The following is a 22736-nucleotide window of genomic DNA, read 5'->3' as shown; positions in this document are numbered from 1 at the left end:
TCTCTTCCACAGCATGTCTTTATCCTGTTTTCCTTCTCTCACCCCAACCAGTTGCAGCAGATAGCCCCGCCCCTCCCTGAGCCGGGTTCTGCCAGAGGTTTCTGTTAAAAGGGAGTTTTTCCTTCCCACTGTCACCAAAGTGCTTGCTCATAGGGGGTCATATGATTGTTGGGTTTTTCTCTATATCTATTATTGTAGGATCTACTGTGCAATATAAAGCACCTTGAGGCGACTGTTGTGATTTGGCGCTATATAAATAAAACTGAATTGAATTAAATTCAGATCAAACTGAGTTTATTGTACTCGGCCCTGAAAATCTTAGAAATATGGTATTTAAAAGGATACTAAAATATGTAGGACTGCTTTCTTCCATTTGTGCAATATTTCTAAAATTAGAAATATCCTGTCTTAGAGTGTCGCTGAAAAACTAGGTCATGCATTTATTACCTCTAACCTGGACTACTGTAATTTGTTATAATCAGGACATCCTAGACTAGAAAGAGAAAGCGTATATCTCCTATATTGGCTCCCTGTTAAATCCAAACTGAATTCAAAATCCTGCTCCTCACATACAAGGTCTTGAATAATCATCCCCCATCTTATCGTAATGACTTTAAAGTACTATATCACCCCATTAGAGCACGTCTGCAGGCTTACTTGTGATATTTAACCTCCTAAGACCTGAACTCTTCCATGGAAAGCATTTTAATTTCTCTTTGATATTTGGGCATATTGGGACCCGATGAATGTAAAAAGAAAGAATCACCAGATTTTTTTTATTTTTATTTTTTACCCAATATTTGTTTCTAAGAAAAATTAGAGCCACATGTGAAGACATTTGTTTTAAATTTTGATAAAACAGAGGCAGTATAATATTCTCGTAAGTGGATATCAGGCCCCTTTAGAGCAAAATTTTGTATTTTGTCTAGACAACCCAAAATGTGATGTCCACATATGTGGACACCAGGGGTCCGTTCTTCGTACCTCGCTTACTACATCCAAGATCAAATGACACATCCAAGATCAAATCATCGCGCTAACTTTGAGCTCCCTATTCCGGTTCTTCGAACACACCTGTTGTTGACGCTTAGTACAGCTGGATGAAGTAATGTGAGATCACCGGGTGGCTTAACAGGGGCTACGCATCGATAGTAGAAACATTGATCGGCAACCCTTTGATTGGTCGGCGAAAATGTCGAAGGAGCGCGCTCGGTATTTTTCGGCAGCAGAGCAAGAACTCTTGATTGACGGATTTCAGGAGTTTCAGAGTTTAATTAAAACGCAAGGGAACACTGCAAATGCTGCAAAAGCAAGGAGAGAGGGCTGGCAGAAAGTTGCTGACAAATTAAACTCGTAAGTAATTTAATAATAATAATAATAATAATAATAATAATAATAATAATAATGGATTGGATTTATATAGCGTTTTTCAAGGCACCCAAAGCGCTTTACAATGCCACTATTCATCCACTCTCACATTCACACACTGGTGGAGGCAGCTACGGTTGTAGCCACAGCTGCCCTGGGGCAGACTGACAGAAGCCAGGCTGCCATATCGCGCCATCGGCCCCTCTGGCCAACACCAGTAGGCGGTAGGGTAAATTTATTATATTATTTTATATTACATTATATCATATTATATTACATTATATCCTCTTTCACATTAGAGCCACGACAGGACCCACTAGAACATGGGAACAAGTAAAAGTGAAATATTAGAATATTCTACAGAATGGTAATATTTATCACTTATATTGGTTTTCGTCTCTTGAAAAGAGACCCTGAAATAATCTGTTTGTTTGTTCATAACAGCAACCAAGAAAAGGGCAAAGCAACAAAAGACAGGTGGTGGTCCGGCACCCCCTCGTCAACAAGTTGGTTAAGTAAATAATACCCTCACGGGAATATCGATATCTCTCTATGAGCACACTGTCGCGCTGAGCTAAAGGATCCTGTCTATCCCGCAATATACGCTGAATTCTGAAAACTCTCCTTATCAATCTTGCACCTTCCGCAATGGGTGGCTCGCGTATACGGACAGGACATGGCTGCGACAGACTTCCCAAATCCACCTTCGCTTTTATAGCCGTGGTCTCTCATCTTGATTACACGAAGTAATAGAATGATTAATAGTACATTTCCCTTTTTTAGGAAATGACCTGTATGTATCTGTATGGAATCAATAAAAGGATCAAGTGCTGCATTATCTTTAGTTACATTGATGTTATTTATTTATGGTGAAACAGTGGTAAAATATCGCTGTTGCTTTCGTATAAATGAAGCGGACATACCTGCGTGGCCGCGATCTAATCCTGTTTACATAAAGTAAACCTGCTCCCGAGCAGGTTTACGCTTACGGATATGTTGCTATGACAGCAAGTCCCGGATGAGCTTCGGGGAACCGAACGATCCAGGATCATGCGAAATCGTCAACAATCAAATCCAGCTAACTTACTTAGCGAGGTACGAAGAACGGGCCCCTGGGCCCTATTTCAGGAAGCCGGTTTAGAAAACTCAGAGTGAAAAACGATACTCAGGGTTGAGTAACCCCGAACTGTCCAACTCGGAATATTCGGTTTCAGAAAGGCTGATAACAATTAGTTCAGTCAACGCGGAGTTGCTTTAACCCCAAGTTAAGCGCGCGCACGAGGATACATAAAGCCCTGATTAGTGGAGCACAGATTAAGCGAGTCACCATGGAGACGGAGGGAAAGAAGGCGCGGACAATGTATCTTACAGCGCTTGAGGCCGAAATTCTGATGGCAGCATATGCCGATAACATGCAAATTCCGCGGGAAAAAAGTAACACAGCCTCAGCTGCAAAAGAAAGAGAGCATGCATGGCAAAACATAGCCGACAGAGTCAATGCGTGAGTGTTAATTTAAACATTGATCTAGGGATTTCCACCCATTTAACACGTTATTTTATTATATTTTATTTTTTATTTCATACATTTTATTTTGTGATGTGATTTGAGCGCAGGTGCAACCCAACAGGCCCCAAACGTTCCTGGCAGCAAGTAAAAATGAAATATAAAAATATAGTCCAAACAGGTAAGGTGTAATTGTATTATGAGCCATAGTGCTTGATCTGTTTGTCCGATGTCAATCAATTGCAGTTAGAGGCTACATTAATTTTCTTTCTGTAAGCACTTATTGAAATTATCTGAGCACGTTACAAGTACATATTTGCTTACTCTGTATGCTCAAATGTGACCCGTTATAGCCAACAGAAAAAAAGCGGAGGCCCGAAAAATAGGTGGGGGTCCTCCACCACCACCACTCACAGAGGCTGAGCAGTTGGCTTCCACATTTGTGATAATGTTGGTAGCATCACATATGATCTTCACAGTGCAGAGAACACAAATTAGCATCCATTACTATAATGAAATAATTTGTTAGTTTGAAATGCTACAGGGAACTATGTACCTGTACATTAATGCTGTGGAAAGACTTCCTGTTCACATAGTCTCCTTCATTTACTGAAGGAGCAATGATTGGAATGTGAGTGCCATCTGTACAGCCAATCACGCCTGGGAACCGTGAAAATAAATGTAAAATTTAAGTAGTAGTTCAAGTGTCACCACATCATGAATTAAGTTTCGTTCATCCTGATACCTGCAATTTTGTGGCATCCCTCTTTGATAAATCTTGTGGGTCCATGACCGGGGAACACCACAAACGAGTACAGGAGACGTTTCAGTGCAACTGTAACATTCCTGACTGCCCGACAGACGGTAGCCTTGGAAACGTGCTCAGCGTCACCAATATTATACAGAAAGCTCCCGTTTGCAAAAAACTGAAGTGCAATACAAATAATATGTACAGAACTGAGAGAATGTCCGCGATGTGTCACATGAGCAATATTAGGTTTGAGGATGTTATTCAAATAAATTATAGATTGTGCTGAAAAACGGTAACGTTCACACAGGAAATCATCAGGAAATGATAAAATGTCCGAACGCGCTCTAATCACTCTCTCCCGGTGGAGAGCTCTGCGGAGAATTTGGGCTTCAACATCTACTGGCTCTTCAAGGAAGGAGCACGCCATGTCTGACACTTCCTACAGTCAGGTTTCCGACAAAGAGGCGGAGAAAGTCAGGGTTAGTTGAAGTAAACCTGCTAGGTCCTAGGAGGTTAAAAATAGAATGGGAGGCAGAGGCTTCAGTTTTCATGCCCCTTTTCTGTGGAAACAGCTTCCAAATTTAATTTGGGAGACAGACACCATCTCTACCTTTAAGACTAGGCTTAAAAATTCAGAGAAAATTCTTTTTTTTTAAATTACATTTTTTATTGTAAAAGCCACAAACATGTTTAACGAATCATTTTCATAACTTGAAATGCAAATAGAAATTGTACATTTACTACACTACACACTAACTACAGCCTCCAAACACGCTAAACGTCACTAATGTCTCACATATGAAAACTCGCTCTCTCTCTCTTTCGTTCGCCCGCTTTCTCTCGCAGGTGTCACTCCTAAAACTTCCCCCTCTTCCTAAAAACCAAGTGCCACATGTTGCCATATCATTTTTTTGATTGGCTGACACAGTAAACTTTAACACCAATAGGGAAGGGGTGTTTTTTCTTTTTTCACTCGCAAGCGCAGTGTTTGCTAGCGCTGTCCTTAGAAAATGCAGTTTTTAACCATTTCTTCTCGCTGTAAACACCACTGTTTTGTTCAGAAAAAAAACATTGCGTGTATTTTTTATCATAACTCTGGTTTTACGTGGCCAAACGACACAATTTAAAAACTGGTATGTGCCTTGCAGTCCGCACTTCCGAACCAAGTTGAATTGGAGACTCTGTGTCGCTGCATCTTGTTGCTGTGTCATCTTAAATTGGTCATGTGATTTTGACGCACCGGCGCGTCTGTCGACCCCAGAGGATTAAAGCATATAGTTAGGGCTAGATCAGGTGACCCTGAATCCTCCTTTAGTTATGCTGCAATAGGCTGCCGGGGATGCTGTGTTAAGTATTTCTTCTTCAGTCACCTTTCTCACTCACTATGTGTTAATAGACCTTTTTGCATTAAATCAGAGTGTGAGTGTGTGTGTGTGTGTGTGTGTGTGTGTGTGTGTGTGTGTGTTCCTGTCTAGCTATCTTTGTGAGGACCGAAATCTCCATTCTACTACTACTACTATACTTGTGAGAACCAACAGTCACTTGTGAGGACACACACACACACCGGTCCTCACATATTTGAAGGCCTTTTTGAGGCTCAAAATGTGGTTTTAGTGTCAGGGTTACAATTAGGTTATGGTTAGGTTTAGGGTAAGGGTTAGGCATTCATTTTTAATGGTTAGGGTAAGGGGCCCCCTTACTAAGATAGCTGATAACAAAAGGAGAACAAGTAGATAAAGCAGAGAAACTCTGATGCTAAAGTAGGGAATACTCACTTTTCTTTTGGCCTTTATACTGCTGGGCCTTTTTCTTCTGCTTGGGAACAGACTGGGACATTTCTCTGTTACCTAAAAAAGAAACAAGAAAGGACATTCAAGCATACAATGAGAGGAAAGCACATCCATACGACTGTCTTCCTCTTATCCAATTCAGTGTCGCGGGACGAGGAGGGGGGCCGGAGCCTTTTCCAGCTTTGGCAGGATACATAATTATCTTTTTGGCAGTTGTGAGGCAGAGGCACATGCGCAAACATTCTCCAAATGATATAGGTTATGGTTGGAGAGAAGTTCAAGAGCCCTAGGTAAGATAGTTCAGGATGTCATCCTACTGCAAGGTGGCAGACTTGAGACAGCCACCACAGCAACATGCTCATATTACTATCTTCTAGTTCCAGGTGGTTTGCAGTGACTGAACAGTCAAAACAAAAAGAGAATGTTTTAAAAGACCTACATATGAAGAGGAACGGTTAATTTGAAGATTTACATTAAGGCTGCGAAGGATATTTAGTTTTCATTATGTTGACTGCAGAGAAAATTGCCTTGCTTTTGTGTGTGGAGCAAGACATGGTCAAGATACACGGGGCTAATTTCCTTATATCTGAGAAATTTCTTTCAGTACAAACTGCTCTTTTGGGTCCACATCATCTTAGAGATCAACAAATTGCATCTGGAGAGGCCCAGCATTTAGCCACTGCTCAACTTTCACAGCACCAGTTTGTTCCTTATCTTTTCTCTCCTTTCGCCGTGTCACCCATTTGCTTTTTCAGCTTTCTCAGGCATAGTCTTCTGTATTTTTCCCTTTTTTCTATATTGCTTTCTTTCTACTGTCTTTTCTTGTGTATCTTACTAACTCTCAGTGGTCAGGACAAACACCACTGAAACAAAACAAACAAACAGAAAAAAACAAAACGTAATGATCAATTGAACTGCTGAAATAAATGCAGTACGAGAAATAGACCTGAAATAAGCTCACTGTAAATCTATAAATTCTAAGCAGGCATTCCTGATTGGTGGCAGTTTATAAACACCCCTATGAGACAAACAAACACATATGCACATCCCTACCTCACAATGTTTACAGGTCTAGATGTGCGCACACTCAACCGCACAGGTGGTCTGTGGGATAACAAACGATTCTCTATTTCTCAGTTATATATTGGCAAGAAAACACCTATTCTTCCTCTGGAAATGCAGCAATACCCCCTTGCACATTCAATGGCTGCGTGATGTAATGTCCTTTCTTAAACTTGATAAGCTCAACCATTTTCTCTGAGGCAGATCCCAAAAGTTTTTGGTCAAGTGACAGCTATTCGTGACCTACTGTAGTTCATTATAACTGTCTCATGTAGTGATCCCATTCTCTGCCCTACTATCTTGTCTGATCCTTGATATTAATAATTCTCTAAACGTTTTGCACTAAGACACTAGAGGAAGAAGTATGAACAGCATTATGGCATTACTCTGTGAGGCAGGCGGTTGGAGCTGGTAGCCTGTTAGCTGACACCAGCCCACTGGATAGAGGTCAGGCGACTCGCAGTCCACCCACTGATCATACTCGTCTTCCCAACCATCAAAGTGGATCCTCAGTAGGCGGTGCACAATCCTTGTCACCGTGGCGACACACACCAGCCTTGGTTCCATCAGATCAACAGCTTCCAGCTTCATGCCTAGCCGAAACCCATGATTGGGAACCTCCTAGGACATGAAAGGATCAAGGACAGTGGAAAAAGAGAAATTTAACAAACAAAACCCGGATCTTAAAAGTACTGCAGCCTGTATTTATCCTTCAGTAAAAGCTTGTGAGAAACTTTACAAATCCTGTCAGTCATAACATGAATATGACCAATAATGACATGAGTTTTTACTGCTACTGTTTAAATGGATGGGGCACGGTGACATGGAGATTAGCACTGTTGCCTCACAGCAAGACGGTCCTGAGTTCAATCCCGACCACCTGGCCGGGGCCTTTCTGTGTGGAGTTTGTGTGGGTTCTCTCCAGGTACTCCAGCTTCCTCTCACCGTCCAAAGACATGCAGTTAGTGGGGTGGGGTTAGGTTAATTGGTGATTCTAAGGCTATATCTACACTAGCCCGGATAAATATGAAAACAGTGTATACGTCTGAAAACGCTCCGCGTCCACACTATCATTTTCATAGAGTTGTTCATCCACATTTAAATCAAGTTCAAGTTCAAAGTTTATTCGCCACATGCAGTGGCAGGTTGCCCTGCAGTGGAATGAACCCGCCCCCCGACCTTACACATACAACACAGACATCACATGGGGATACAAGTCAGAGAACGGTTGCATTACAGAAAAAAAAAAACACTGAAATGTACACTACAATGGGAAAGGTACAAGAGGAAAAAAAGAGACCTCTACTCATGCTGGGCTACAGGAGGACAGCATGAGAGCAGGAAACAAAAAAAACTCCTCTGCACAGAAAGCACATAAATGTCCACAGTACAACATTATAGAGCACGTGAACAGCAACAGGGTTGGGGATAAGGAGTAATCCCAGGCAACACAGCAGCCATCCTGCCACTGCGCCGACTCTCCAGCGCGGGCCCAGACCCGTCCCCAGGAGGCAACAAGCATCGAAGGCATTGGAAGGGGAAGGGAAATGTGTGAGTGCTTATCAGTGTAAGTGTATGTGTGTGCGTGTCCATAGTTCAGCTGAGACAGTGTCCTTCGCCCTATCAGGCTAAGTAAACAGTCTGCTAGCCAATCCAGGTGGCCTTGCATGGGATGGGAAGAATAGTCATCACACAGTCGTTATCAGGGAGTTTTTGTTCGGCTCCAGCCCCAGCTGGCGCCATGGTGTCCGCATGTTGAGGTTGTCAATTTTCTTTTTATGCGAGCAGCTCAGAGGAGGAGAATTTCAAGCTGTTCCTAACACTCCGACACTGGTCCCTCAATCTCCCGTTGGAGAGCCGCAAGCCTCCCCATGATGGTATCAAACTTCTGTTCCATGGTGTTATCATTCTTTTGATTCTGAGACCCCACAACTGCAGTGAGCCATTCTGCGATGTGATCCAACTTTCACTCAAGGGTCTCATTTTGAGCAGGCCTCTCTTTGATGTATCCCAACATACGCTCAATGGTGTTGTTTTGAGTCTTCACGGCAGCTGTAAGCGTCTCCAAGGTGTTAACCACACTGCGTTCGTTGTGAGAGGTCGCGCCTCATCCAGTCGCTTCGATTCCAGCGGGCAGCTTTGGGGGGGGGGGTTGAACAGCTGGTTCCGCTCTCATATTTCTCCAATAAGTCAGGGCCAAGCCAGCTCCAATCAGCAAGAACCCTGTTATCATGGTTCCGAATAGGTAGATATCTTCAGCGTCCTCGATCGACAGTCCCGCCAGGCACATGATCTTCCAGTTCTGCCACCCATCCATCATGTATCCGGCAGGGAAAGTCCCTCCAGGGCACTCGGGCTCTCCCGAGCCCAGACTCCTCGTTGAGAAAAGGGTGTCAATAGCATTCAGAGACCAGTTGATCAAATCCATAATTCTCTTTTAGGTTTTAGAGAACGACAGTGAGAGACTGTTCGAGGGAAAGTAATACACACGAGACAAGACAAGGACACAAGAGGCTAAGCAGGGAAGATAAGGGGAAGGAGGAGAGGAGAAAAAGTGCGACCGCCTTCGCCGAGAGCCAAGAGAGAGAGCCAAATAACCGAAAACGCTTACGTTCCAGTACTGCACATGCGTAAAACCCAAGACGATTCGACCTGCCTCATTTCTGTCTGCCGTTTATTTACTTTCCGGCTCTTTGAAACGTCGCGGAAAAAAGTTTTTTTTAAATGGACTCTGACCTGGACCTTGAGGTCAAGGTCACTGATATTCAAACTTGTCCACAATTTTTAGTAGATGCACCTATGGTATCAATTTTAAAATAATAAATGGCCACTCATTCTTGGATCCCCGTGGAACTCTGTGACCAACTTTTGAGCATGAATAAGAGAAATTTAAATCTAGTAGAGATATCAAATTCAGACCACACTGACTGATACTACCGTTGTATTCTAATCGCCTTAGTAAAATACTGTTGTCAGTGGTAATTGAATTGATCATTGATCATCAATTGATCATTGATCATTTGTTACCTTACCAGTGCCGTGTCTGTGCTATGGCGCAAATCTGGACTGAATCTTTGCAAATTATCTGTTCTTTTGCAATGATTATTTAACTGATTGACAGTTAACATCTCCAAATGTTTTGAAATAAAAGTAGCTAGTAAGAACTTTTCAAGTAATAATTTAATTACAGCCATCTTAATGAGGACAGATTAATCATACTTGTGTAACACTTGTAACAACAATTTTTCGAGGACAAACAAAGATGGAGAGTGGAAAGTCATTTTCAGTCTCCATCATGTTAACAGTGAAGGAATCACTTCCTTAAACTTAGTTATCACACATGTTTTGATTGTAGTTATACACAGACAAAAGTACTGGGTCAGCTAGACTGACAAACCGATATCATGAAGCTCCCAGCATAGTGCTAATGTTAATGCTAGAGAACGTTTGTAACTCTACAGCATATAACTGACAACCGACTACATGGCTCAGGACTCAGCAACCCTGCACTGCAAATTTACGTGGTCTGTCACTTCATGGCTGAGTTGCTGTGGTTCCCAAATGCTTTTCCTCTGCAATAATACTGCTTACAGTTGATCATGGAATATCTAGGAGTTAAGCAATTTTTTAGATGTGTCCTTGATCCAACACAGCTTATTTAAATGGCTAAATTACCTCCTCAACATGTCTTGAATGTCTCCAGAGGCCTGGTAATGAACTAATCATCATATTCAGGTGTGTTGACCCAGGGTGATATCCTGCAGGACACCGGCCTTTGAGGCCTGGAGTTCCCCACCCCTGGTCTATATAGTGTAGATCAGGGGTGTCGAACTCCAGGCCTTGAGGGCCGGTGTCCTGCAGGTTTTAGATATCACTGTGGGTCAACACACCTGAATGAAATGATTAGTTCATTACCAGGCTTCTGGAGAACTTCATAACATGTTGAGGAGGTAATTTAGCCATTTAAATCAGCTGTGTTGGATCAAGGACACATCAAAATCCTGCAGGATACCGGCCCTCGAGGCCTGGAGTTCGACACCTGTGGTGTAGATAATTGCAGATGGTGTTTTTATTGCAAGTTATGGGATTTTGATTAGCAGAAGATTTTTAAACTGTTTAAAAACCACACAGGATATACATCAATAAACCTTACCTTGTTAAAGAGCCTGACAGGAGCAGCTACTGAACCTGTTTCTCTGAGGTAGTCAAACCATTTGAATGGGAGTTTAGTGTACCCTGAGAAACACAGTATGTGTCAAGGTCAGAACATAAACAACCCCAAATTTTAAGGTTCCAAAGTGAAGAAAAAAAATATAACTGTAGAGTACCTCTAGGGGGTGTGAGTTCAATGTTATTGATTTCACAGAAGCCAACAGGGAAGATGGAAGGGGAGGTGCCATGGTAGCAGAACCAGTCTGATCCATCGACTGCCTCTGAGCCATCTACCCCAATCATGAGATATCCATCTGCCAACACCTATATAGCAGAGAGTTATGTCATGTCAACTTTAATGTACAACCTAAATTCCAAAAATGTAGATGCTTTTCGGGAGGAGGTTTTCTGGACTTTGAACAAGGCCACCGGCCTGAAACTAGCTCTCAACCCCCTACTTGCTCTCTTTGGTACAGCGGGAGAGGATGATAAGCATATTCCAAAAGCAAAGCGCAGGGTGCTGTCCTTTGGTTCCCTCTTGGCTAGGCGTGCCATTTTGATTGGCGGAAGGTTGCTGCCTCGCCCTCCCATGTTCGGTGGCTTTCTTTTTTCTTTTTTTCCCCCTCTTTTTGTTTTCTTTCTGTCTTTTTTTCCCTTGTTGCTTGTTTGCTAAATAATAAGAAAGGAAAACTGTTCCAACATGAGAAGTTCTCTTTTGTATTCATTGTAAAGTTTGTGTTTTCCGTCTTTTTTTCTTTGTAAACTATATCCACAAATACTCAATAAAAATATTTAGAAAAAAAAATGTAGATGCAACTAGAAACAGAACACAATCAAATCTCATAAATCTATAATCTCTTGACACCTGAGGACAAAAAAAACAAAAACAAAAACAAAACAAAAAACAACAGATTGAAGGTTTAAACTGAGAAAATATACCATTTAAAACATTTTTTTCATTTTACAGCAGGAACCCCCACTCCTCACCCCTCACCCCTACCAATTACACCCCAAAAACATTTGGCTGCTCCATTGTTCATAAGGGGTGACTCTTCACATATTTGATTTGGCAGACTTTATATGCTGGCTGCCTCCTGACAAACTCCAAGAGATCATACCAGGATAAACCACTACACTATGGAGCTACAATTTGATGGCAGTAAAGCCCCTTTTCCATTAGCACCTAACCCAGATCAACTGGCCACGGATCGCCACGACCCAACTTGGATGGTTTCCCATTACAAAACACTAGTACTAATGTACGTGACTGTCGTCAATAGCAACACGTCCACGCGTCCTGCCACATAATTAATAATGGACAAGAACACTACAACAAAGGTGGACTTCGAAGCTAGAATGCTAATGCTCGGTCTGTGGCACTGCGTTAGACTCTGGGAACACGGTGTTGTTTCTGTATCCATTTCTCTCGTTTACAGGTTTAAAAAAAAAAAAAAATGAAGGTTTTGATTTAGTTAACAAGAGTGCTCTCATGACTCATCAAGTGATGCTACTGGCCAGGTATTCGGTGGCATGCAGTTTGATAACTTTAGATTTTTTTAACCTGCTTGGATTGCTTGGAACCACTACCAAGCATACTGGTGGTACGTAACCACCACTTAATATAGTGGATGAGAAATAAATAAATTATCAGTGGTATTGAAAGTAGGTGTACACAAAGTTACATCAGTAACAGTAATTTTTTCTCTAATGATATTTTAACCTTAAGTAGTGATGACTTCTTGAATTTCTTTATAAATAAAGGAATCCTTGGCTTAACAGAGCTGACTTTTGGTCAGCCTGGCTACAGTGCTGAAGAGAAACCCATCATTCTTATTACCTTTAGTCAGTGATGAGTAGTACGATGTTCTACCTTTACGGAGGGCTTTGTTATAGAGCAATAATCTACTTTTGCAGGCTAAATGATGATCTGCCAAATTAGTTAGATGCCATTTCCTCTGCAGCTTATAAGTTATCTGTTTTAAGGTGCACGTTTGAGAGTTCTAGTCAACTACTTTTGATTTCAGGCTGTATTTTTCAGAGGTGCTACTATATCTAGAATCATATACAGAAAGGAAGTACATTTAATAACAAGACAATGTACTTCTGTGGAAATAAAGTTCAGGTAGCTGCTCTCCACTGTATTGGCACATCACATTGAAGATAACAGTGGTGCAATTATAGCCTTAATTTTACAGCAATCACAAAGATATTCACTGTGTTGAAACATTGATTCTGTTCATCTGGACGTAGTATTTTCAGTGGAAGAAACATTTCATCACTCATCCACCAAGTGACTTCTTCTATCATTAATATGCAAATTGTCATAACCATTGATCAACATATATTCAAATTTCAATTTGTTTGACCACAAAACAGTTTTCCACCTTGTGTAAGTCTATTTCAAATGACTTTTGACCCAGTGAAGATGGTAGTATTTCTATATCATGTTTCCATTTGGCTTTGCCATTTCTTAATAGCCAACACAATGTTACTTAATAGCCTACCTGCATTTGTGTATGCATTAGTGAACCCCTTGAGAATTCTGAGAAACACTGGTTATACTGGAAATATTGGTTACACTGATAATCATCTTAACCTGTTAAGATCAGGTTAGGGTTAGTGGCAAAATCTTCCTAAATCCGTTTCTTTTTAGTACCACTTCCTTTACCAGCCTTTTGTTGCCCCTGTCCCAAATTTGCCATGTTGCTGCCATGAAATTCAAAGTGAGCTAATATATTTCATCAAATAGTAAAATATTTAAGTTCAGACATCTGTTTTCTATGTTTTATTGTGAATAAAATAAGGGTTCAGGAGATTTGTAAATCATTGCATTCTGTTTTATTTACATTTTACACCATCCTGACTTTTGCAAAATCAAAACTGGCTTACCTTTCTTACAGTAGCTACACATATAGCTGAGAGATTGAGGGGGTCAATGGCTTCTAACTTCATCCCATCTTTGAACCAGTCCCCACTCTGGTCCACTTCCTTCGTCTGTAAAATAAAAGGCAGACAAGTGAAAAGAAAATAAGAAAGAAAAATTTATGAAAAGAATGCAGACAGTTAGGGTCATCCCCTTAGTGAACTTGATTAGAGTGACGGTACAGTAAGCGGGCCTGTTAGGTTGAAATTGTTAAATGTTGTCATTGTTTTACTTAAATTTGTAAGTTTTGTAAGTTTCTGTCCTCCTCCCCGGACTACATCTATGTGGGGGATGCAATAGCTATAGTGTTTAATTGTAGGGACATCCTATGTGAGAGTTCTGCTTTCTTATTTAGTGAGGATGTTTTACTTCCTGCGCTTGTGTATGGTGAGACTGTTAAAACGGGGTTGAGCCATATACAGGGGGAGGGGAGATGACCCTTTGTGATCAGCAGGAAGTCACACAAACACATCCACACACAGTCACTCACGTTCACGTGCACACACACAACCGAGCACACCGGTTAAAGCTGTTCGTCTTGCTTTCTTCATGAGTTATGAGTCTCTGAACTACCTCCTGAGCTACGGGGGTGGCTGTAGCTCAGGAGGTAGAGGTAGAGCAGGTCACCTACTGATCGGAGGGTTGGTGATTCAATCCGTGGCTCCTCCAGTCTTATTTATAAACCGTATTTCTATTTATACTTCAATGCAACCAACATCCCTACCTCTTTAAACTGTATTTATTATAATCTTATTTAGTATAGTTGCAACTGCACCCCCCCACTCTGTCTGTGTGTGTGTGTGTGTGTGTGTGTGTGTGTGTGTGTGTGTGTGTATATATATATATATATATATATATATATATATATAAATAAAAGCTATTCTAATTCAATTAAGGGTGATACATATGTGATGTTCATGGTTAAGCAACAGTTTGTGTATGTAAATGATCTGTGTACACAAACGTTTCTGGAGCTTGAAAAGGACTGTGTGCCAATGTCATGCACCAGGATGAAATGATAATTGAAAAGTCAAATGACAGAAATGTAGTATCCATCTCCATTTTACGAAGTTCCAAATGGAGTAGTCAACATCAGACACACAGAAACAGACAGACAAATCCATGCATGTATGAGCAAGAGCACAGAACACCACTGTTGGATTAAATGCTTTTATGAGGATTAACTTCATATTTGTTAAACTACACAATAACATTTTGAATAAATAGCTCTTTCCCACCGAATCTACTACATAAGTATGAAACTTAAATTTTGGTACCCTTATAACACAGGGCTACCACGAGGCAACAAAACAAATTTTGCTCGAGAGTGGAAGAGACATATTTCTTATTATATTAACAGGGACCCCCAAGCACTTAAAAAATTAGGTTAAAGTTTTTTTTTCTAAAAATAAAAAACAAAACTATATACCATAAAGGGTTATAACTTTCAATGTTTGTTATGTTTGGAATTGACAACTCACATTGAAACTGCAACATTTTATAATAGGATTGACTTGGGAATGCACCTGTAAAGGTTTGTGCCTCCAGGATCAAGGAGTAGAAAAGTAGACACTATGGGGACATGTTTAAAGTCTCAGACAATAAATAAGTATTTAGTAACGTTTAAAGCCTTATTTGTGCCATTTCAGTTAAAAGCAACACAGTATTATTTGATTGCGAGCTTTCTTTCAAAATATTGGTTAACAAATAATGTTTTAAACTTGCTTTTTTGATGCCAAAAAAAAATCCAGTTCATTAAAGGGGACATTAAAGTAAAGAAAAAGATGTTTTCAGGTCTTATTCCCCACTTGGATTTGAATTTAAGTGGAGTTTAAAGATTCATTAATCCTGTATTTATTCATTTTGATGAAAGGAGTGCTTTAATTTTTTAAATATAAATCCAAACCAGTCGTAGCACTGTTATGCCTGGCTGAATACTCATCATGCATGTACACACACATACAGTACATCACGTCTGTGTGTTGAAAATCTTCCTAGCTGAAGTGTGAAATCTGCTTTTCAAAGGGGGAAGCTTGCAAGGGAACAGGGACTTTTAGTGGTGGTTCACATGTGGGATAATAAGGATGAAATATATTCTGTTCTTTTGCCAAGTCTTACCTTCTGGAAGAGCTGTGGAGGAGCATCGACTTGACCATCTAATTTCCTTGTTATATCTAGAATATGAATACATGAAAATGACTGGTTACACATAAAGTGGGCATTGTTGTAGTCACGTGTTTCAATGAAGATTTCAAGTAAATATTGACACACGTGACCCACATTCACACCGGACTGTTACTTGATCAACTATAACAATTTTCAAAATTCACAAGTTTTGATTCCTCAGACTCCTTACAAAGTGAGTGTGCCTACCAGATCGTTTGAAGCGGTGTCCAATGCTTCTTGACCAGCCTATATTATGGATAAGAGGGCTATACATGTGGCACCAGAAGTCATCAGCTCCACCCTGGCTCTCCTCATAGACCAACCTCAGGCGACCTCCAATCACTTGCTCTACCAGCGCCACCCGTGTCCGGCTGAGATAGTTCTTATCAACCACCTCAACTCGCATTAGCTTCTTAAAGGGAAATTGCATGTTTTGCTGTACCTTCAGTGAAAAATGAGTGACAGGTTTACTAAACCAAGATGAAATTTAACAGCCAAGGATGAACAGAAACAACAACAATGTTTTATTGTAATTTTAGGTTCAGCAAGAACACTTAAAAATAAAATAAATATATAAAATGCAGCTTTACAATACTGGGCTGATGCCTTACCATATCATTAAAGTTAGGTGGCAGTGTTTTAGCTCCAGTGAGGCGCTTCACAAGAAACGTTTTCCAGTTAGAGTACTTATGTTGTATGCCTGTAGAGAGCAGCAATAATTAACCATAGTGCTAAAGAAAACTTAAGTGATTTGTTTGTCAAAACACTCACTTTTTGGAGGTACGAGGGGTTTGCCACTTGAAGCACACCATCCCACAGGGCGAACTTCAGGTATGCAGAGGTTACACCAGAAGTCTTTACTTGTGTCACTGTCAAAGCCCTCATAACGCAGGAGAGCCTTGAACCCTGAAGAACAAGAGGAAACACTGTTAATGTGCGCACTAATTCTTGACATCAGAAACAGTAGATTGAAAAATTGACCACTATCCGCGGTCAGTTTGCTTATTCTATATTCAGCTTCTTGACTAGTTGGAGAAAAAAAATTTGATACAAAGACCGTATTCACATGTGGTATAAACAGTGTTGGGACTAACGCGTTATTAAGTAACGCGTTACAGTAACTACGTTATTATTGTGGTAACGAGCACGGTAACTAGTTATTATGCCAAAACCGGGAACGCGTTACTCGTTACTGGGATTTAAATAGGCTCGTTATTCGTTACTTCGTGTGGTGGCTATCGCGGAGCTTCCACAGATTCAATAACATTAGCAAGTGGTGGAGGCCAGCAGGTGGATGAAGGAAAAGGGAGGCAAGAGGAGAGACCCGAAGCGGCCGCTGGTCCGAGAGTGTCAGGTGAACTGAACTTCAGGTAAGAAGTTATGACCTGCAGTCCATCTGGGTCAGATATAAACCAAGTTTAGGTGGAGTTTATTTTTGTTATGCTGACTTTTTCGTACTGCATGCTAGCTAGCATGACGGAGTTTCTATACAGCTGGGTGGTGCTATGTTACTGATGTTGAACTTTATTTTGTTCATAAGGTTAATTATTAGAGTTGCCAACCGTCCCGTAAAAAACGGAATCGTCTCGTATTCAGAGAAAATATTACACGTTTCGTATTGAGGTGAAAAGGAACACAGTTTGTCCCGGACTTCAGCTACAATGAAAAAGACACAAAGCTGGAGTTATTCTGTGTCTTTGCTGCACAGCTGCCTCTTCTCCCCTCTCTCTCCTGTTGCTACTTCAATCATGAAACTGATCAATGATCAGCTGATCGGCTTTTCTCTCGTGTTTATTTATCGCCCACTTTGCGCCAGAAAGAGGAAACCAGCGGATGTCGCGCTAAACAACAGCAGCACGTTTAAGCTTGATCAGCTGTTGTTAGAATTTATTTAAAATTACTTTCTAGTATCAGCTGATGTTTGCTGGAGCCACAGCTGTAAAGCTGCTGGTCATGATGTCGGTTTGGATATGTGGTGAGAGGGAAACATGAAGATGAAACCAGGAGATGTCCTTACTGAATCATCAGAGCTGTGATGGAGAAACAGGTTTACCTTTTAGTTAACATGAATGAGTTGAAGGGAAGTTATGAAGTAAACTAGTAAGTAAGTAAGTAAACTTTATTTATTAAGTGCTTTTCACAGCGCTTAATAAATAAGCGCTGTGAAAAGCGCTTATTTATTAATACTTAATAAATGAACTGTTTCTGAGAGACAAATAACACCAGGATCCTTTTCTAAGTAGCTGACAGCTGGTAACTGTGCAGGGGCGGGTCTAGCAAAGTGTTGCCAGGGGGCCAGGTAGAGCATTAAAAGGGAAAGGGGGGCACAAGGAAATACTTTCTTATTCTCATTTAAAATGTCTCCCTTTAAAAAAAATAATTATCTGAGTCTTACAACAAACAATTGATAGATTGATGCATGTATACCATCAGAACAGTGTACATCACTGTCACAACAGTGTTTATTTTCATTCAAAGGCTTTATGATTTTTCCTATAATGCCCGGGACGATTTTTTTGTCCCAGTCCAGCTCTGTATGCAGCTCATCTGCAGTCTGGTGTTACCTACATCTTCCTATTCAGAAGGCAGAATTTCCGAGTTCTGAGTACAATCGAAAGCACCACGACTGCAGTTTTTGTGTTGGATGTAAAAAGCAGGCTAGGATAGAATCAGGCGTGGGATTTCTCTCGTGGAAATGTGCACATTATTTTTTCCAAAGGTTTCTTTCTAAACAATCTCAGAAAATCACTTCTGTTTCAGTGCTGAATTTCTTTAACAGCTCATAACAAAGATGTCTGAAGTGAAGCCTTAGTGAAGGAATGGAAATCAGATTGTCCTGTACTTTACACATAGATGATAAATACATGTGACAGCTAAACATACCAATGAATGTAAACATCTTATTTTTAAGGTTTTTTCCCCCTCTGATGTCAACTTGCACATTTTATTTGTTGGGATGTGGACTGTCACATGTGGAATGGGAGAAGGGGTTTGTTGCTTATTTCTTTGTTTATGGTAAAACTTAAAAATCAAATACAGACTTTTATTAGCTCAGGTAGAGGGATATATCTGGTACTTTCATCTATGTGTAGGTTTGTTGTCAGTATTGTCATCAACACAATTGCTGCCAGGACAAAGCAATAAACCTTGACAGATATGGGTCTGACTAATGAGGATGATATTGGCTCAATTGAGAATGAATTTTTAAACTATTTTAGTACTATAATTTAAAAAAAAAATAAATACAACTATTCTTGCAGCATGTCAGTGTGTAGTATTAAGACCTAGAAAAACTTAAGGCTACAACTTTACAAGGTTGGGCGATATGTAGGATTTTTCCAACCGGCATTCGTCAGTCCAATAAATGACGATAGGTGATATATTTGCACAGGTGACTTTTTGAATTTATACGTTTTTTGGAGGGAATATTTCACTTTCTTTTCTTGTTTGTTTCAGTATTAATATAGGTACGTTCTTGATTAGTCATTTGTTTATTTGAGAGGCACCAAATCGCACAAAAGACAACTTTACGTCAAAGATTTTTTTTATGTTCGCTGGAAGAAACATTTTTTAACATACGTTTTGTATCTTGTTGTTTGGTCGAGTGTGTAAGACAGATAAACATTGGAAGAGCCTGTAAACACTAGGGGTGCAACGATACACAAAATTCACGGTTCGGTTCGATACTTTGGTGTCACGGTTCGATATTTTTTCAATACAAAAAAAAATGTTCATGCCTTTTTAATTTGTCATTTATTAAAATTATAAATATATATTTTAACTCAAAAGTACAGTTTTTAAATTTAACCCTAACCCTTGTGCGTGTTTTTTATTTTGACAGCGAATGCACACCTGCGGACCACTTATGTGCAGCCCTGGTTATTTAGCTCGTCATATTGCAGCCACAGAAATTCTTTTGTCCATGAAACCATAAAGCTGCACTTTCTTTTTGCCTTATAGTCTGATTTGTCATAACTTCTCCGTTTTGTGGTAAGCTTTTCTTTGGCTGTCACTTCTTCACCCTGACCTGTCTTATTTGGCTCAGCAGAACTAAAATATATATCCTGCTGCTTTTACACACGCACTCACATAAGCTCAGCGATTCTCTGCGCGATCAACCTCTCACATGTTTAAGCTGCGGGAGATTTCACTTGTCATGTTTGCATAGTAAGCTAACGATTAATAAGACGATGTCAGAGGAATTGGTGCACAAATTATCATCACTCACAGATCAGTGCTGTCGCTCTCTATGTTCGCACGATTGCAAAGTGAAAGCAAAAAAACAAGCACAAATTCAAACGCGATTTCAATATGTCACATATTGACAGTGGCTCACCGATGCCAATGACATAATTACCCAGCTACATTTCTGAAAGAATGCAAAAGCATTGACATATATTTTTGCTTCCTACAATAGCCCGACGGGCAGGGTAGCCCGTCTGAAAAAAATCGCTAGCCCCAGGACGTCGGGCTAGCGATTTTGCGAGCCCTGTATCTGATTGAGGAATCACTCATCTTTGGAAAAGAGAGTTTATTACAGAGAAATGTCTCTTTCCAAAATAAAAGCTATACTATCCGCTTCTTCTGGGCTATATTCTCAGCAGCATAAGGAGAATCATGTGCTAACAGCTGTCTAAATGACTCGGCTAAAGTTAGTAGCATGCTTGTTGTTTTTGTCTTTGCACTAGGATGATGTCGGCGTAAATGTGCAGTCATATTCGTTGTGTTCCCACTAGTGCTTTCAGGTTAATCTCGTTGAAATGACCTTAACGCCACAACACGGCAAATCTCCGTTAACGAGCTACCGCCGATCGCCCCGTGCATGGGGCTAGACGGCCAGCTAACTGCGCTAACACACTAGTTCCCACCCATGTAATTGAGCATTGCATGGCACATCCAACATACTGTTTTACTTTAGTCCATGACTCGCTTACCTTCAGGGTCATACGTCACATGAAAACCAAAATAATTCCAAACGCCAGATCTGAATGAGGGTGGGGGAGGTCCATCTTGCAAGGAGAGCTTAACTTCTGTCTCGCTAGCTTGCCCTGCGCTCTTCCTCCTGACTATGCTGTCTGTGTTGAGCGCTCAGTGGATCTGCGCTCGACAGTGCAGCCTAGGCGGAGTAGTCGAACGCAGATTCACTGAGCGCTCAACACAGACAGCATCGTCAGAAGGAAAGTTGATAAAATAAATTACAAATGTTGTATTGTTCGATACATATGCGTACCGAACCGAAAGCACTATATTGAACAATTCAATATCGATACGAATATCGTTGCACCCCTAGTAAACACGGTTAAAGTGGAAAAAAGAAACCAGTTTTTCTTTGTTTCCCTGCCCAACATTGTATTTTTTTATTTAAATAAAATGTTTTTGTTTTTTACTGAACATAGGATACTGTCTTTCTTTCTTTCTGTTATGACTTTGTGTAAATTGATCGCTGCATTTGGGGGCACACTGAGGAGGGTGCCGTTAAAACAGCGCTATTATTGTTTTTGTTGACTTTTTCTCTTAGCTTCAACCAACATTATTAGCAAACTTACTAACGGGCAAATAAATAAATTGCTCTTGTAAAAACGATTGGCGAAAGGCTCAGCCTATCGTTGATCGTTGATAAATTCGTCCAATCACCCAACCTTACTACACCGATTCTGAGTCAACTAGCAGCTGCAAGTTCTCTTTTATGTAAAGCCAAATGCCTCTCTTGTGGTTCACTGTCTCATCAACAACAACTACTTGTTGTGGAAACAGCGAAACTAACTGTTCAAATGTTCAGTGTGACTTTTACATTGGACTTTGCATACATTTGCTATGTCGTGATGTACTTATTCAGCATTAACACTTACTCCTAACAGAGTTCACAAAAATGAAAAGACACAAACACAATTAAAAACACCCCAAGGGTTGTGTGAGAGATTTTACCTTAATTACTTGTAGTGTTTACCTGCTAGCTTTATGATTTCTGCTATCCAGTACACCTTGGTGGAGAAGTTGGTATCAGAGTTGGGCACTTCAATCCTCACACCTACTTCAATATCTCCCCAACATGTTCCCATGGGGGCCTGAGGCACAGAAGTTATCAGCTATGATAATCATAGTATCATATCAGTGGTGACCATATTCTCAGCTCCAGCTACTTACATGCTTGAAACAGCTGACAGGAGCCCCCACCGTGTTACTGCTACAGATATACTGCCCCCAGTCAAAACTCTCTCCAGCGACCACTGACGGAAACAACAATTAGTTTGTTGCTTGTGTACATCAAAAAGAGCAGAAATATGAGCCCCATCATGATTGCTTTTTCATAGCCTACCCGCTTTCAGTTTGGCCTGGTTCTGTTGACTTGCTTGGTACTGGGCATAAGCTGCCAACTTTGCCATGAGAGGCTGTTTCTGTAAGACTTTAGCCTTTTTTGTTGGTGGTTTGCCCTTGTAAAAACCAAAGCAGATGTTAATATTTACATAATACAAAATTATGAAACTACTATACTTGTTTATCAAAGATAATGCATTTACCTGGAGTCTTGCCAAGATGCTAGCTTTTTTAGAATTTGAGGAATAACTCCTAGAACAGGACACACTGCAGAAACGCTTGGTTTTGGAGTAAAAAGCATCTCGTACACCGACCATCCCACACATCTCACAGGTGGCTGTGAAAACAAACCGAAATAGATCAGCAGTCTACAAATGGTAAATGGCATTTATAGTTATCCCCATAAGTATTTGGAAATTGACACAATTGCAATTTTTGCTCTGTACGTGGTAAATAGACTGGTTTTTATATAGCGCCTTTCTACTCTGAATACTAAAAGCTCTTTATACATCTTTCCTCATTCACTCATTCACATGCAATCGCACAAGCACTTTTTTATAGGCACTTTCTACCCAACAGTCATACACATTCATTGTCCGGTGGATGCATCGGAGAACAACTTGGGGTTATTATCTTGGCCAAGGATATTTGGCATGTAGAATGGAGCAGAAGGGGACCGAGCCACCCAATCACTACAGTGGATTT

At 40.6% G+C, this 22736-nt stretch overlaps 1 protein-coding gene across 1 annotated transcript in view; it reads right to left on the bottom strand.

The window, feature by feature from the left end:
• mbtd1 (mbt domain containing 1) overlaps positions 1-22736 on the bottom strand; it is a 34757-nt gene that overhangs the window by 9340 nt on the left and 2681 nt on the right. The window contains exons 3-15 of the mRNA XM_085361174.1: positions 22235-22368; positions 22033-22147; positions 21861-21943; positions 21664-21781; positions 16488-16622; positions 16328-16416; positions 15924-16158; positions 15669-15724; positions 13517-13621; positions 10804-10951; positions 10629-10711; positions 6862-7096; positions 5399-5470 (exon numbers count right to left, since the gene is read on the bottom strand). Coding sequence (XP_085217300.1) covers positions 5399-5470; positions 6862-7096; positions 10629-10711; positions 10804-10951; positions 13517-13621; positions 15669-15724; positions 15924-16158; positions 16328-16416; positions 16488-16622; positions 21664-21781; positions 21861-21943; positions 22033-22147; positions 22235-22368 — 1608 coding nt within the window. The remainder of the gene's footprint in view (positions 1-5398; positions 5471-6861; positions 7097-10628; positions 10712-10803; positions 10952-13516; positions 13622-15668; positions 15725-15923; positions 16159-16327; positions 16417-16487; positions 16623-21663; positions 21782-21860; positions 21944-22032; positions 22148-22234; positions 22369-22736) is intronic.

Source organism: Diplotaxodon limnothrissa, linkage group LG8 (genome assembly GCF_057381915.1).
Source record: "Diplotaxodon limnothrissa isolate DT_005_m linkage group LG8, D_limnothrissa_male_GT1.1, whole genome shotgun sequence".
NCBI classification, from domain to species: Eukaryota; Metazoa; Chordata; class Actinopteri; order Cichliformes; family Cichlidae; genus Diplotaxodon; species Diplotaxodon limnothrissa.
Note: the sequence above shows the minus strand (reverse complement) of the source record. Positions and strands in the feature narration are given on the sequence as shown.